Source organism: Rhinoraja longicauda, chromosome 7 (genome assembly GCF_053455715.1).
Source record: "Rhinoraja longicauda isolate Sanriku21f chromosome 7, sRhiLon1.1, whole genome shotgun sequence".
Taxonomy (NCBI): domain Eukaryota; kingdom Metazoa; phylum Chordata; class Chondrichthyes; order Rajiformes; family Arhynchobatidae; genus Rhinoraja; species Rhinoraja longicauda.
In genome coordinates, this window is record NC_135959.1 from 46,110,768 (window position 1) to 46,126,939 (window position 16,172).

General features: G+C 43.1%; 2 protein-coding genes across 2 annotated transcripts in view; one reads left to right on the forward strand and one right to left on the reverse strand.

Moving 5' to 3' along the window:
* sap18 (Sin3A-associated protein) overlaps positions 1-16,172 on the reverse strand; it is an 81,285-nt gene that overhangs the window by 43,087 nt on the left and 22,026 nt on the right. The gene's annotated exons all lie outside the window — the stretch shown is intronic.
* Positions 1-16,172, forward strand: part of lats2 (large tumor suppressor kinase 2) — a 48,246-nt gene that overhangs the window by 22,269 nt on the left and 9,805 nt on the right. Inside the window, exon 4 of the mRNA XM_078402433.1 lies at positions 8,054-8,186. Coding sequence (XP_078258559.1) covers positions 8,054-8,186 — 133 coding nt within the window. The remainder of the gene's footprint in view (positions 1-8,053; positions 8,187-16,172) is intronic.

Genomic DNA, 16,172 nt, shown 5'->3' on the forward strand with positions numbered 1-16,172 from the left:
GACATACTTGTACACTCTCCCTTTAAGACGTGTAGATGTAAAGTTGTATCTTCACAAGAATTCAAAACAAACTGATATCTAGCGATGCTCAAGATCACTTCTTTGTTCTCAGCATTCCAATGTTTTTAGTGGCAGTTTTTCAATACACCTTAATGCTGTACTCACTATTTCCCGCACGTGGCTTTCGAAGTTTTCAATCTCCGTTAGTCAGATTAGCACAGGTAGCGACCCTGTCCTGGTCTGTGGAATTCGGTTCAGGCTTGCAATAAAACAATCCTTGTTCCATCCAGTCGATTGACAAGCTCCAGTCTAGCTCATAGAGCCAATTGTTACTTTAATGGCTCTTTAGAGATAGGTCTTACTTTTTTCACTCATGGACCAAGTTCTTACTTTTAGTTGCAGTGGCAACTTCAGTCCTTACAATAAAGTCCTCTCCGCTTGCCACCTTTTCACAGAAGGTAGAGTGATCAATCTTGATGCAAACCAACAACAGAGAGATCTTAAAGACGTTTCAGTTTAATTAGTCATTTATTGAAGTAGTAATACAAACAGATCTGTATCTCTCCCAGCTTTTCTCTCGTCATAGGTCTGGTATCTCTCCAAGCTTTTATCTCATCATAGGTCTGGTAAGAACTATATCTCACCATGGCCTCTCCGTGTCTGACGCATCCCCTCTCTGCATTCCTAGATAGTACCTAGTTCTGACTCCTCCCAGTACGTTAACCCCCAAGTGTCGTGAGATGATTACATATACAGCAAGATACAAAATAATATACACTAAACAGCTATTACAAACACAAATGGCTCCTACAAGCACAACAGATATGTAAACATAGTACTCTGTAAACACTAAATAAACAATAAAGTTTAAAATAATATATATATAGTATAATAAATATGTATATACACACACACACACACACACACACACACAATAATAGTGCAAAGACAAATTCAGTGCCCCCAAGTCTATGTAGTTTGGAGCTTATTTGTAGATTACAGTGTTTAATAGGCTGATGGTTGTAGGGAAGAAGCTGCTCTTGAATCTTGACATTGCAGTTTTTAGACTCCTGTACCTTCTTCCCGATGGCAGGAGTGAAATGAGAGTATGGCCAGGGTGGTGTGGGTCCTTGATGATGCTGGCTGCCTTTTGAAGCAGCAACTCCTGTAGATCCCTTCAATGGTGGGGAGGTTGGAGCCTGTGATGGACCGGGTAATGTTCATCATTATTTGCAGTCCTCTTTGTTCCTGGGTGTTCGAGTTGCCGAACCAGGCCCCGATGCAACCAGTCAATATGCTCTCTGCTGCACACCTGTAGAGGTTCAAGAGAGTATTCGGTGACATACCAAATCTTTTAAGGAAGTAGAGGCGTTGATGGGCGTTCTTTATGATTGTATCAATGTGCTGATCCATCAATCACAGCAGAAATGGTTTTGGAAAATTAATGTCCACTCACCTAATAATTTTCATATAGTTTCATAAACACTCAAATTAAGATTGATACCAGGAAGTTTTATTCTGGTGATTGAAATTCTTATTTAGATTTTTAGAGACACAGCGTGAAAACAGGCTCTTCAGCCCACCGAGTCAAAGCCAACCAGTGATCCCTGTACACTAGCGCGAACAGTATCCTACACACTAGGAACAATTTACAATTTTTACCAAAGCGAATTAACCTACAAACCTTTATGTCTCTGGAGTGTAGGAGGAAACTGGAGCTTCCAGAGAAAAGCCAAGTGGAGAACATACAAACTCTGTGCAGACAGCACCTGTAGTCAGGATCGAACCCGGGTCTCTGGTGCTGTAAGGCAGCATCCCTACTGCTGTGCCATCATGCTGCCCAATCTGAGATGATTTTATCTATTTCAGAATTGATAGATTCTGATGGCATTTGAAGTGGGGTGGGGGGAAGCGACCACAGTGATTATATTCCTTGAAGGAGAGTGGATACTGTTGGGGAGTGGGAATGGTGTATGTCGGAATGAAAAAAAGTATCATCTGCATTACATTAACAGCCACCAACAAATACCTCAGCAGCAAAGGAAATACTAAGATAAGATATATCACCATCTTGTTAATCTTGCTCTGGTAAAACAGTAATGGTTACTTATAGTGTTTTAAAAATGTATCTTGAAGTTGTAGCATATCCTGTTTTTGTTTTGTTCCATGCTTAATAATAATATACATGCTTTAGGAAAAGTTTTAAACCTACAGCTACACGTACATTTTTACTAGTTTGAAACCAGTTGAGAACACCAAAATATTGCCTATAATTTAAATAAATTGTGGGAATTAAATGGTGAGAGTATTAGATAATTCTCCATCATGTTTTGGTAAACACACAGTTAAAATTGATACCAGCATTTTTTTTCCCTGGTTATTGAAATTCTTATCTGAAATTATTTAGATCATTTTCAGAAATGTAGTGGGCAAACTTCATGTATGTTCTCTGCAGTAATATTTTATGAAAGATTGGCATTTATCCCTGAATAGTTCCAGACTTCTTTTAATCCCACTGGCTCGAATGATGTAAATTATTGAAAATCCTGCTCCAGAATTAACTTCTGTGATCTGTTTGGGAATTTGAGAAATCTTGAAGGTATTTTTAACAACTAACCTTCACCATCCTGCAATTTAAAGAGGTTGTGGAAAATTAAATGGTGAAAGGGTTAGGAGTGGCACAGCGGTAGAGCTGTTGCCTTACAGCCAGACACCCTGGTTCGATCCTGACTACAGGTGTTGTCTGTACAGAGTTTGTATGTTCTCCCAGTGACCGCGTGGGTTTTCTCCGGGTGGTCCGGTTTCCTCCCACAATCCAAAGATGTGCAAGTTTAATTGGCTTCAGTAACATTGTAAATTGTCCCTAGTGTTTTAGGATTGTGCAAGTGTATGGGGTGATTGCTGGTCGGTGTGGACTTGTTGGGCCGAAGGATCTGTTTCTACACTGTATCTCTATAGTCTAAGGTTATACACTTGCCCAGATCTCTGATGCATTGGTAAACACCAATCTGAGATCAATTCTGGAAAGTTTCTTTTTTATGGGGATTAAAATTTTTACCACAAATTAATTTGGTTAGTTTAAGAATAGCAAAAAGTTACTCATTAAATTAGCATTTTGTTTCCTGTCAATTAAGTCAGTGTGTACCCACAACAGAACAATGAAATTCTTACTTCCAACAGCAAAACATGCCTGTAAACACAATATTCATAGCTAACATATAATAAACAAAAAAACAAATTAATAACACAATATTAGAAATGAAAGATATTACACTGGTACCATAGATGCTTTTCTTTCTCCAGGACCATCATGACTACAAAATAAGCACAGAATTAGCAAAAGTAAATTTAAAAGAATTTACAGAACTTCCCAGATTTTGTTTCAATTGACTGTGACCCCTGCATTGTGATCTATCATGATTTCTGTCTTTGCAAGTAAACCCTGCTGTCTGAAACAAGGAGGGGTCTGAAATCTCATCACTCCTCTCCCAATATAGTTGAGAAGTAAAAATATCTGACTATTGGTGATCCCTTTTGTACCTATTTTTGGAGGTGGTAAATTTCTAAACTACATTACACATGACTAACAATTGTAATTTGATTAATAAGGCTGTCAAGGGTTATGGGGAGAAGCATGAGAATGGGTTTGAGAGGCAAAGATAGATTAGCCATGATTGAATGGCGGAATGTCCTAATTCTGCTCCTATCACTTTATGAAATTTGGGAGAGGTTTAACAAAAACATCTAAATTAAACATCCTGGGGAAAGAAACAGAAAAACAAGAAAATTCACTGTTTGAAACAGAGAAAAATAACTTTGTTGGTTCTAAATGAGAACAGTTACATTGCCACAAGAAGATGAAAAGTTTACTATGAAAGGAAAGCAGTTTTAGAACTAACCACATTGGTGACAGAGTCTTCCATGAAATAAGATTATTCATATCACATTTTCAATCTGCATACTTTCATATCCATGCAGGTATTGATGTTACTTGAATATCAGGTCCATATTATTAATCTGCCAAGTACAGCAAGCATTTTTTTCAAGATGGTACATTCCTTCCATTGTTTCTGCAGGGATTTTGTGTGATGGAGTTTAAATTCTTCCTACCATTCTGAATGGACCTCCTCCACTTAGAATGGTCACGGGCTGCTGGTTCCTTGGAATTGGTGGAGAAATTGTGCTTTTTCAAGGATGCTTTGAGCACATTCTTGAATCGTTTAATCTATCTGCCTGGCAATCTCTTCCCACGATGGTAATTTCATCATCAACTGTCTTAGTTCGGGAGCCACTTCTCAGAAAACAATCAGGTGATCCAGGTTTTACCAGGATCTTGCCGTTAACCTGTGTTGGCAGATCGGGCAAGTGTAGAGCAGGAGCAGGTTTGTGGAGCAACTTTGTATTGTAGATATGAAATACAAGGCATGTGTAGGAAGGAACTGCAGATTGTTGCTTTACACCGAAAATAGACACAAAATGCTGGAGTAAGGCTGCGGGTCAGGCAGTATTCCGAAAGAAAGGAATAGGTGACGTTTCAATCAATCACAATCACAATAATACTTTATTAGCCAAGTATGTTTTGCAACATATGAGGAACTTCAGGGTCTGAAGAAGAGTCTTGACCCAAAATGTCACATATTCCTTTTCTTTACAGATGCTGCCTGCCCACTGAGTTAAATACAAGGCACTTCCTCTTGTATGTTTAGCAAATAAATTAACAATTGCTTGGAGTTTGGTATTTAAATGCATGTAAGAGTTATTTGCATACTTCATCTTGACTGCTAAGGTTTTGGTGACCTTGATTCTCTAGTGTAGTCACCATGGTTAGAATAGATTCCTATTATCTCTGAAGTCTAACTCCACTCTCGTGGGAGGTTTGTTGGAAGAGAGGTATAGTATCTTTTCGGGAAAGAGCTCCATGCTTCTCAGAAGATTACTCAGGCCTCTAACCCACCTTTTATAAAAGAGCTGAATGCTAATAAACTTTTTTTTTGAATCTTAGAAGATCTTCTTTACAACTAATCTAGGATTTCCTGGTTGCCTGAGGCGTACACATTAGACTTTAGAGATGCAACGTGGCAACACGCCTTTCACCCCACCGAGTCTATGCCAACCAGCAATCACCCTGTACACTGACACTATCCCACACACTAGCGACAATATACAATTTTACCTAAGCCAATTAACCTAGAAACCTGTACGGCTTTGGATTGTGGGAGCAAACTGGCGTACCTAGAAAAAACCCACGTCATAGGGAGAACGTACAAACTCCGTACAGACAACACCCTTGGTCAGGATCGAATCCTGGTCTCTGGTGCTGTGAGGCAGCAACTCTACCGCTTCGCCATTGTGCCGCCCCTGTAGAGGTTTAAAAAAAAGTCACAAAAGGCTGGAGTAACTCAGCGGGTCAGGCAGCATCTCTAGGGAACATGGATAGGCAACATTTTGGGTTGGGACACTTCTTCAGAATTACTGTGATTGAGGTTGGGGGAAAGTTGGAAGAGAGGTAAGGGCAGGAAAAAAACCTGAGAAGTGATAGGTGAATACAGGTGAGGAAGAGGGAGATTGTCGGACAAAGGCAATAGATGAAGATACAAAAAGTGTGAATTAAGGAGAGAAGAGGTGCGAATTGTAAAGTCAGATGAAGGAATATAGTTAGTTAAGGACAGGGGGAAGGGAGGAGACTGGTGCGAATCCAATGGGGCACAGGGAAGAGATGGTTGAGGAATGGGGGGGGGGGGGGGGGGTAGTAGGCCATTTTCCAGGTGGGGCACAGGAAAGAGAGTGGAACCAGAATACACAGTTCCTTGAGTCTCCACTTTGATCAATTACTTTGCCTGGTGTAGCCTATTATTTAGTTATCAGTCTGGCATGAGAAAGCTGGTGGTCAGCAAGAGTTATAGCGCGGAAGCAGGCCCTTTGGCCCACCGAGTCCACACTGACCAGCGACCACTCCATACACTAACACTACCCTGCATACTAGGGACAATTTACAATTTTTACCGAAGCCAATTAACCTGTAAGTCTTTAGAGTGTGGGAGGAAGCTGGAGCACCGGAGAAAACCCATGTGGTCACGGGGAGAACATACAAACTCTGTACAGACAGCACCTGTCGTGAAGATTGAACCCAGGTCCCTGGCGCTGTAAGGCAGCAACTCTCCTGCTGTGCGCCCAAGTATTGACAAATGATGAGGAAAATTGGAGGGGGGGGGGGGGGTGAATTAAATCATCCACGGAAGGCAGGCTTTGGCATCAAATATTATTTTTATTATATGCAGCTGAAGCATAAAAATAGACAATAGACAATAGGTGCAGGAGTAGGCCATTCAGCCCTTCGAGCCAGCACCACCATTCAATGCGATCATGGCTGATCACTCTCAATCAGTACCCTGTTCCTGCCTTCTCCCCATACCCCCTCACTCCGCTATCCTTAAGAGCTCTATCCAGCTCTCTCTTGAAATCATCCAACGAACTGGCCTCCACTGCCTTCTCAGGCAGAGAATTCCACACCTTCACCACTCTCTGACTGAAAAAGTTCTTCCTCATCTCCGTTCTAAATGGCCTACCCCTTATTCTTAAACTGTGGCCCCTTGTTCTGGACTCCCCCAACATTGGGAACATGTTTCCTGCCTCTAATGTGTCCAATCCCCTAATTATCTTATATGTTTCAATAAGATAAATGCGATTAATGTGTGGTTTTAAGAATAATTCTTAACAGTTGTGTAAGATGCCTTTTCCTCCAATATCATATAATAGTTTCCTCTCTCTTCTGTTGTTAACACCTTGTAATATATTTCTACAGGAGTGGCTACACTTTAGAATAACATGGACTTTGGCCATGGAGCTGGTGTGCTACAATGCTGAGAACTATATTCTGTGCTCTGTATCTTTCCCTTTGCTCTATCTATTGTACTTGAGTTTGAGTTGATTGACCTGAGTTATGTATGGTATATCTGCTCTACTTGGATATCATTACAAAACAAAATGTTTCAGCGGTATAAACATTGACTTCTCTAACTTTAGATAGTTCCTCTGTCCCTCTCTTCCCCTCCCCTTCCCAGTTTTCCCACTGTCTTCCTGTCTCCACCTATATCCTTTCTGTCCCGCCCCCCCTGACATCTGTCTGAAGAAGGGTCTCGACCCAAAACGTCACCCATTCCTTCTCTCCAAGATGCTGCCTGACCTGCTGAGTTACTCCAGTATTTTGATATCTTCGATTTGTACCAGCATCTGCAGTTATTTTCCTACACAAAGTGGTTCACCGTATCGCTGTACACGTGCCAATATTAAGCCTAACATTGTGAGCACACTTACTGCAAAGTTCTTAAGGTCATAAGTAATAGCAGCAGAATTAGGCCATTCGGCCCATCAAGTCTACTGTGCCATTCAATCATGGCTGATCTATCTCTCTCTCCTAACCCCACGCTCCTGCCTTCTCCCCATAACCCCTGATACCCGTACTAATCAAGATTCTATTTATCTTTGCCTTAAAAATATCCATTGACTTGGCCTCCACAGCCTTCTGTGGCAAAGAATTCCACAGATTCACCACCCACTGACTAAAGAAATGCTCATCTCCTTTCTACAGGATTGTCCTTCAATTCTGAGGCTATGGTCACTAGTCCTAGACTCTCCCACTAGTGAAAATATCCTCTCCACATCGACTCTATCCAAGCTTTTCACTATTCGGTACATTTCAATGAGGTCCCCTCATTCTCCTAAACTCCAGCGAGTACAGACCCAGTGCTATCAAATGCTCTTTATAAGTTAACCCACTCATTCCTGGGATCATTCTTCTAAACCACCTCTGGAGCCTCTTCAGGGCCAGCGCATCCTTCCTTAAATATGGGTTATAATTAGCCCCATTTTTGCCATTAAATAAAACCGCACAATGGTTCTCTTGCAGGAAGGTTTACCAAACCCCAGACAAAAAGATTGTCGCTGCAAGTGTTATCTGCCCAACCAATTACACCCTGGTCTACACAGCTACTGTATCACTTTGTTCTTAAAACTTCTATTTTACTTATACATTTTAAATGGATTTTATTTTTAGGAGATGGCGATCCGAGCTCTCAAGCAGACTGGTAGCAGAAGCATCGAAGCAGCTCTGGACTACATAAGCAAGATGGGTTATCTGGACCCTCGGACTGAACAGATTGTACGCGTTATTAAGCAAACTTCACCAGGTAAATGCAGCATCAATTCAAACCAAAAAGTTTAACAATCAACTCAAACTCATGTTCATCTTTTCACAGTGACGAGTTTTGGTTAGATTAGATTAAATTATTTAATAGTCCAAAGAAGGATTACGACCCAAAACGTCACCCATCTCTTTTCTCCAGAGATGCTGCCTGACCCGCTGAGTTACTCCAGCATTTCGTGTCTATCTTCGATATAAACCAGCATCTGCAGTTTCTACCCACACAAGATTATTTGCCAGTTTTGGAGTAGATTGGATCAGGAACTTTTGATTAAACTCTCTATCTGCTCATTTCCACCATGTTTGGTATTTTCTACTAGAAATATTAATTTCAAGGACCTGGCATAGATGTGATTGGCGGTTTTGGCGAGGAATGTTTCTAATGCCCTATGTTGCTCCAGCAATGGAGTGAACATAGCACATATAGACCATAGAACAGCACAGGAATCGGCCCTTCGGCCCACAATGTCTACTGAACATGATGTCAAGGCCAACTCTTATCTGACTGCACATAATCCATATCCCTCCGTTCCCTGCATTTTCATGTGCATATCGAAGAGTCCCCTAAATACCACATTCATATCTGCCTCCACCAACAGTGTGTTCCAGGCACCCACCCAGCCAGCATCCTCTGTGGGGGGGTGGACGGGGGGACAGGAGAGAAGGGGAAGGGGAACATACCCCGCACATCTCTTTTGAACTTTGCCCCCTCGCCTCAGAATTATGTCCTCTAGTATTGTTATTTCCACACTGGCAAATAGATTATGACTGTCTACCCTATCCATGCCCCTCATCATTTTGTGTCTCCCAACAAAACCATCTGTGATTTCTTTTGATAGCAATTTGACATTTCCCACAGAATTACTGAGGGTTTATCATTTAGGAGGCTATTTTGCTTCTTGTGTCCATGTGCTTGAAAGAGAGCTACCCAGTCAAAATCCCACATTTTCTGTTTTCTGCAGGTTGTTGCATTTCAAATATACATCCATATACTGTTTAAATGTGATAACTCTTTCTGCTTCTACTATCCAAATCATCATCCCCTCTCACTGGAAAAACCTGTTCTTAATTACCCTTCGAACCCTCCAATTTCTGACTAATTAATTTGTCATATCATATCATATCATATATATACAGCCGGAAACAGGCCTTTTCGGCCCTCCAAGTCCGTGCCGCCCAGCGATCCCCGTACATTAACACTATCCGACACCCACTAGGGACAATTTTTACATTTACCCAGCCAATTAACCTACATACCTGTACGTCTTTGGAGTGTGGGAGGAAACCGAAGATCTCGGAGAAAACCCACGCAGGTCATAGGAGAAGAATTAGGCCATTCGGCCCATCGAGTCTACTCCGCCATTCAATTATGGCTGATCTATTTTTCCCCTCAACCCCATTCTCATGCCTTCTCCGTATAACTCCTGTCACCCTTACTAATCAAGAACCTGTCTGTGGCAATGAATTGCACAGATTCACAACCCTCTGGCTAAATAAATGTATTTTAATCTCCATTCTAAAGGTATGTCCTTGTAGTTTTTCATCCCTCTGCTAAGGGAAATAGATCACTTCTATTTATTCTTTCTTGATCATACTTTCATATCCCTCTAAGTCTTCTCTGTTCCAAAGTAAACAACCCTAGTCCCTTAAATCTTTCCTCAGTGAACAAATTCCATTCATGGTAGCTTTCTTGCAAATCTTGATATTTCCTCCTTCTCCCATTGTTTATTATGAACAATATTTAGCACACTTCCTCCTTTACTATAAATTAGGCATTATCACCCTCTTTTGTGAAGATAACTGCAAAGCATTCATTAAGAAATTTAAAGGAGATGTGCGAGGCAGGTTTTTTTACACAGAGGATGGTGAGTGCCTGGAACACACTGCCGGGGCTGGTGGTTGAAGCAGTTACATTAGTGGCATTTAAGAGGCATATGGATATGCAGGGAATAGAGGGATATGGGTTATGTGCAGGTAGAAAAGAATAGTTTGGGTTGGCATCATGTTTGACACAGACATTGTTGGCCAAAGACCCTGTTCTTGTGCTGTACTGTTCTACGTTCTAAGAACTTTGCCAACATAACCTCCCTTTCCATATAGGTAACCCCATGCCTCATCTTTTCTAAAGGGCCTGTCCCAGTTACGCGATTTTTAAGGCAACTGCCGGCGACTGTCAAAGTCGTAGCAGATCGGCAAAATGTTCTTTTACCCTAGGACAATGACCACGACAATGCCGAGTCAGGTCGATACAAGTAACTTTTTTTGTGAAACTAGCAGCTGGCTAAGAGATTACACCGTCTTCAGAAACATCGCAAAATTCCCACGCTTACCCGCCGTCAAAATGACGCCTCCAATCTACCTGTCAAATGTCCTGACGGTAAATAAATTGGTTAAACAAAACTATCTTCTGGTATCTTCAAATGCTTTTCTTAATTTAATATTACGTGCTTCTAAATGCAACTGCGACAACCTAGCAAACCTGGGGACAGCATGCGACAGCGCCCGCAATAAGCTAAGATACCTGGCGACAAGCCAGCTGTCGCCAAGAAATTTCTATCTGGAAAAAATTTCCGCAATGCGCCGAGATCCGCTACGATTCATTGAAGACTCCTCACAATCATGCCCGCAACACCCCGGCGAACTTTCGGCGACAGCCTAGTCACCGGCAGTCGCCTTAAAATCGCCTAAGTGGGACAGGCCCTTTAGTTATCCTCCTGCTCTTTGTGCACCAACAAAACATTTTTGCGACCAATGTGGATAATTTTTCAATAACCTATCTATACATATTACTAAAACTCTCATCTTGTTTGTTCGATCCTTCCTTATTTTTGTGCCACTGTCACAAGATAGCGTGACAATTTTAGGGCCACCTTACTCACTGGGATCACCTTAATGCACGTTTCGTTCAAATTGATCTTATATTTTTAAAGTTAGAGTCATTTTAAAGTTTAAGGGTCCAGCAAAATGACCTTTTCCAAGTCCCTGGCCGTCAGATGCATTTGACGAATGACGGGAGCGGCGGCCAATGAGGGAGGGGCGGGACACACCAGAATGATGGGAGTGGCGGTCAATGGGGGGAGGGGGGGGGGTCCGGGCCGATGAGCTGCTGCTAACTCACCCACTGACTGGGTGAGTGGGGGGGAGTGGGGGAGGGGAGGGTGCTAGACCAATGCAGGAGAGGTTTGGGGGGTTAAGGGGGAATGAAGTGGGTGAGGGAGGGGGGGGTGAGGGGAAGGGAGGATAAGGGGAGGGTTCAGGAGGGATGGAGCGGGTGATGGAGGGAGGGGGGATCGAGTGCGTGAGTGGGGGGGAGGGGATAAGGGGGGATCGAGTGGGTGAGTGGCTGGGGTGGGGAGGGGGGATGGACTGGATGAGTGGGGGGGAGGGGGGAGCAGGTGGGAGTGGGGGATAGGGTGCTGGACTAATGCAGGAGAGGTTTGGGGCCAATGAGGAGGAGGGGTCTGCTGATCCCACGAGCTGCCGCTAACTTTAATAGATGCGCTTCACCACCCCCCCGCCGGGGGGACCCGCGCCCATCCTGGCCTGCCCCGGGCCTGACCTTCCTCCCGTGGTGCAGCGCGGCAGCAAAGGGTCCAGCAAGATGGCCATCATCGCCGTTCGCCACCCTTTGTTGACGATCGCCGCCATGCTGCGGGAGAGGCTTCGTGTCCACGGCTCACTCTGGCTGCAGCGCTGGCAGCACGGGACCGAGATGAGTGACTCCCTCTCCCCTTCACTGTCCCCCCTCGCCAGCCCATGGCCCCGGGGAACACTCCCCGCCCAGCAACGGGCTTCGTCAGTTGGAGAGGGCGGCCGGGCCTGCAGGATCGTCAGTTGGGAGAGTGTTGCCCCAGGAGAGGCCCGCAGGAGAGATTTGAACCCAACGGGTCCACCTCAGTCTATAATACATATATTTTGGAGATGTTTCTTTCGTTTAGTGTAGTGATGCACTGTGGAAATAGGCCCCTCACCCACCGAGTCCGCGCTTACCAGCGATCACCCGCGCACTCGTTTTATCATACACACCAGGGACTATTTTACAGAAGCCAATTATCCTACGAACCTGCACGTCTTTGGAATATGGGAGGAAAACGGAACACTCGGAGAAAACACATGGTCACAGGGAGAATGTACAAACACTGAACAGACAGCACCCTTAGACATGATTTAACCCGGGTCTCTGGGGCTGTAAGGCAACAACTCTACTACCGAGCCACTGTATCTGTGAATTGTGCCATTACTTAAATTATCTGCCATTGATTACTTTCTCCAATAAGGTGAGACTGCTTGAGTTATTGTGCAATAAACTGCGATGATAAAGCTCTAGCTTTGATTCCCAGTATATGCTGGGTTGGGGGGGGGGTCTGAAGAGGGCTGTGTAGGGAGAGGACAACTGGGATGGAGGTGACGGCTGCAATGGGCCTTTGAGACGCTAAAATGACACCTTTCGCATTCAGTCTCAGTAGGCTGTTTTGTACATTCTGGTCTAACTGGGGGCTTGTGCTCGTGTATGGTGGTAGTTTTGCTGAGTTGTATGCAAAAAAGTATTTCACAGTACCTGGGTACACATGATAATACAGAAACCATTGAACCATTGAGTTAGCTAAAGAAATATTTGATTTGAGCCAGCACAGTGTGGATTCTCTCTGTTGATTCTGGGATGAGAGATTTCTTCCAAGAAGAAGGATTGAGAAGATTGGCTGATACTCATGCAGGATCTCGTTGAGACACAATATTTGGTGCAAGATTTATTGGATATCTGCCAAATAGCTGTTTCCTCCTGCTGGTAGATCCAAAGCTGGGGTGGGGGAGGTCACGAGGGAGCACAGTATTGGGTTGAGAGTGGTTGTTTAGGATTGAGAAAATAATGTTCTTTCCCTCACATAGGGTTATAAATCTATGGAATTCTCCACCCCAGAGAAGCACTGTCATGAAAAATGAATTTGATAGATTTTTGGATGCTAATAGGATCTGAGGAAATGGGGATTAAGGATGTGGATAAATCATGGAATGAATCATGGTTTTAACGAATGTTAGAAAAGGCTTAAGAGACCTTATTACTGCTTTAATCTTCTTTGTCTTTATGCATTTGGGGCAGAAAAAGCAATAGTCTTGGGTGGTTAATCGTAATAGTTGTCCAACAATCCTGCCTGAAGTGTTTATGGTCCATGTCAAGATGATGCCTGCATGAGGGCAGCAAGGGTGGCACAGTGGCGCACCGATGGAGTTGCTGCCTTACAGCGCCAGGGACCTGTGTTCGAACCTGATTATGGTTGCTGTCTGCACAGAGTTTGTACGTTCTCCCTGTGACTGCGTGGGTTTCCTCCGGATGCTCTGGTTTCCTCACACACTCCAAAGATGTGCAAGTTTGTAGGTTAATTGACAAGGAACAAGATGCTGATTAATACACAAAATGACACAAAATGTTGGAGAACCTCAGTGGGTCAGGCAGTATCTCTGGAAAATGTGGAAAGTTAACGCTTTGGATCTTCTTCAAATTGCCATGGGGGGGGGAGAAGAAAGCTGGGAGAGACAAGAGGCAGGATAAAGCGTGGCAGGTAATAGGTGGGCATAGGCGGGGGGGGGGGGGGGGGAGGGGGTTATATAGGCAGATGGTTGGACCTAAACAGTTTGCTAATTGCTTTGTCCAAAGGAAACCACCACTGTGGATCTAACAAGGTGTTTGTTTAAAGGAAAAAGGGGAGGCAAAAAAGTTAACAAAAGATACCTAAAGAAATACAGTATAAAAATGACTTGCTAGCCAAATTCCACCAGTCACGGTGCTTTGAGTGAATATCATCATATCATATCATCATCATATATATATAGCCGGAAACAGGCCTTTTCGGCCCTCCAATATCATAGTGCTTTATGTCTGAAAGAAACAAGGAGCACTTTTTTTTCCTCTGATGTTTTATCTTTGCATAGGTCTGTTTTAAATTGATGGGCAGATTTTAAATTTCTGCACCTGGGATTAAGAACAAAGCAAAGTGTTTCGGGCACAAGCATGTTGGTCTTCCATTTTGTTCACAATGTCGCTTTAAGCAATATAATTGTAATAAAAATTGTGATCACCTTGTCTTATTCCTGACCAAGCTCCTGCACCCTGATGTGGAAGCGTTTAAAAATATACTGTGACGAGAATGGTACTAAGCCAGGATTCACTCCTGCAATGCATGGGTTCATAAATTCGTAAGACCTAGGAGCAGAATTAGGCCAAATCAAGTCTACTCTGCCATTCGTTCATGGCTGGTCTATTTTTCCCTCTCAACCCCATTCTCCTGCCTTCTCTCCATAACTTTTGACACCCTTACTAATCATCTATCAATCTCCGGTTTAAAAATACCCAATGACGGCCTCCACAGCTGCCTGTGGCAATGAATTCCACAGATTCACCACCCACTGGCTAAAGAAATTCCTCCTCGGCTCTATTCTAAACGTACATACAGGGTGGCACAGTGGCGCAGCGGTAGAGTTGCTGCCTTACAGCGCCAGAGACCCGGGTTCAATTATGACTACGGGCGCTGTCTGTACAGAGTTTGTACATTCTCCCCGTGGCCTGCATGGGTTTTCCCCAGGATCCCCGGTTTCCTTCCACACTCCAAAGACTTACAGGTTTGTAGGTTAATTGGCTTGATATAATTGGAAATTATCCCTACTGTGCGTAGGATAGTGTTAGTGTGTAGGGATTGCTGATCGGCGCGGACTTGGTGGGCCGAAGGGCTTATTTCCGTGCTGTGTCTCTAAACTAAACTAAACTAATCCTTTTAATCAGAGGCTGTGCTCTCTGGTCCTAGATTCTCCCACAATTGGAAACATCTTCTCCACATCCATTCTATCCAGGCTTTCTTGTATGATGGGAAGTGTGATTTATTGGAAGACTGCAATTTATTTTACTGAATCATAATTTCAACTAATCATGCTTCATTTCTTTGTAGAATGACTCCTACTTTTCATATCATTTCCTGGCTGATATTTGTGGGCTTCTTGCTTTTCTGTTTAGACACAAAGTGCTGGAATAACTCAGCAGGCCGGGCAGCATCTGTGGAGGGAATGGCTAGTCGAGGTTTCGTGTTGAGTCTCTTCTGCAGGCTCAATAAGGCATAATGCTCTCTGGTTTTGGGATAGCATTGAAATAGCTTGGAGTTAATGTCCATAAACACAGCATTGATAGAAATCATTGATCAAACTTCATTCCTACCAAATTTTGAATTCCATATCCTAAGAATTCTGAAATCAATTGTAACTATTCACGCTGCAAACTAGGAGTTGTATCTTAGATCTTTTTATATTGTCTAATACTCAGCGACTCATCTAAAACTTAGAATGCAGACTTACATACTCAAGATGGACACAAAGTGCTGGAGTAACTCAGAGGGTCAGGCAACATCTCTGGAGAAAATCTTCGGATATATCTTCGGTATAAACCAGCTTCTGCAGTTCCTATCAAACCCATCCTTTTTCTCCAGAGATGCTGCCTGACCTTCTGAGTTACTCCAGCACTTTGTGTCTAATGTTCAGTATATACCAGCATCTGCAGTTCCTTTCTACACACTTTAGATACTCAAGTTTTACTCCTCCATTACCTCATGTTTGATTACTTGTATTAGCTTTCAATTAAGTAAGGACTTTGTCTTAAAATCTTCATCCATATTTTCAACTCCCTCCATGGCCCATTTTTCCCTACTGTTTATAATCTCCAGCTTGTATAAATAACCCTCAGATACCAGTCGTCCAGCAATTCTACTTTCTTGATCATTCATGAATTTATTCATTCCACCATCGCAAACTCTGCTTTCAGTTCTGGAATTCCCTTGTGAAACTTAGCTATCTTAAACGTCTTTTCTCCTTTAATACACTCATTAAAACCTGCACCTTTCTCTAAGCTTTAGATTACTTGCCTTAATGTCTTTGTAAAAGAACGACACAAAGTGCAGGAGTAAATCTGCAGGTCAGCAAGCATCTCTAGAGA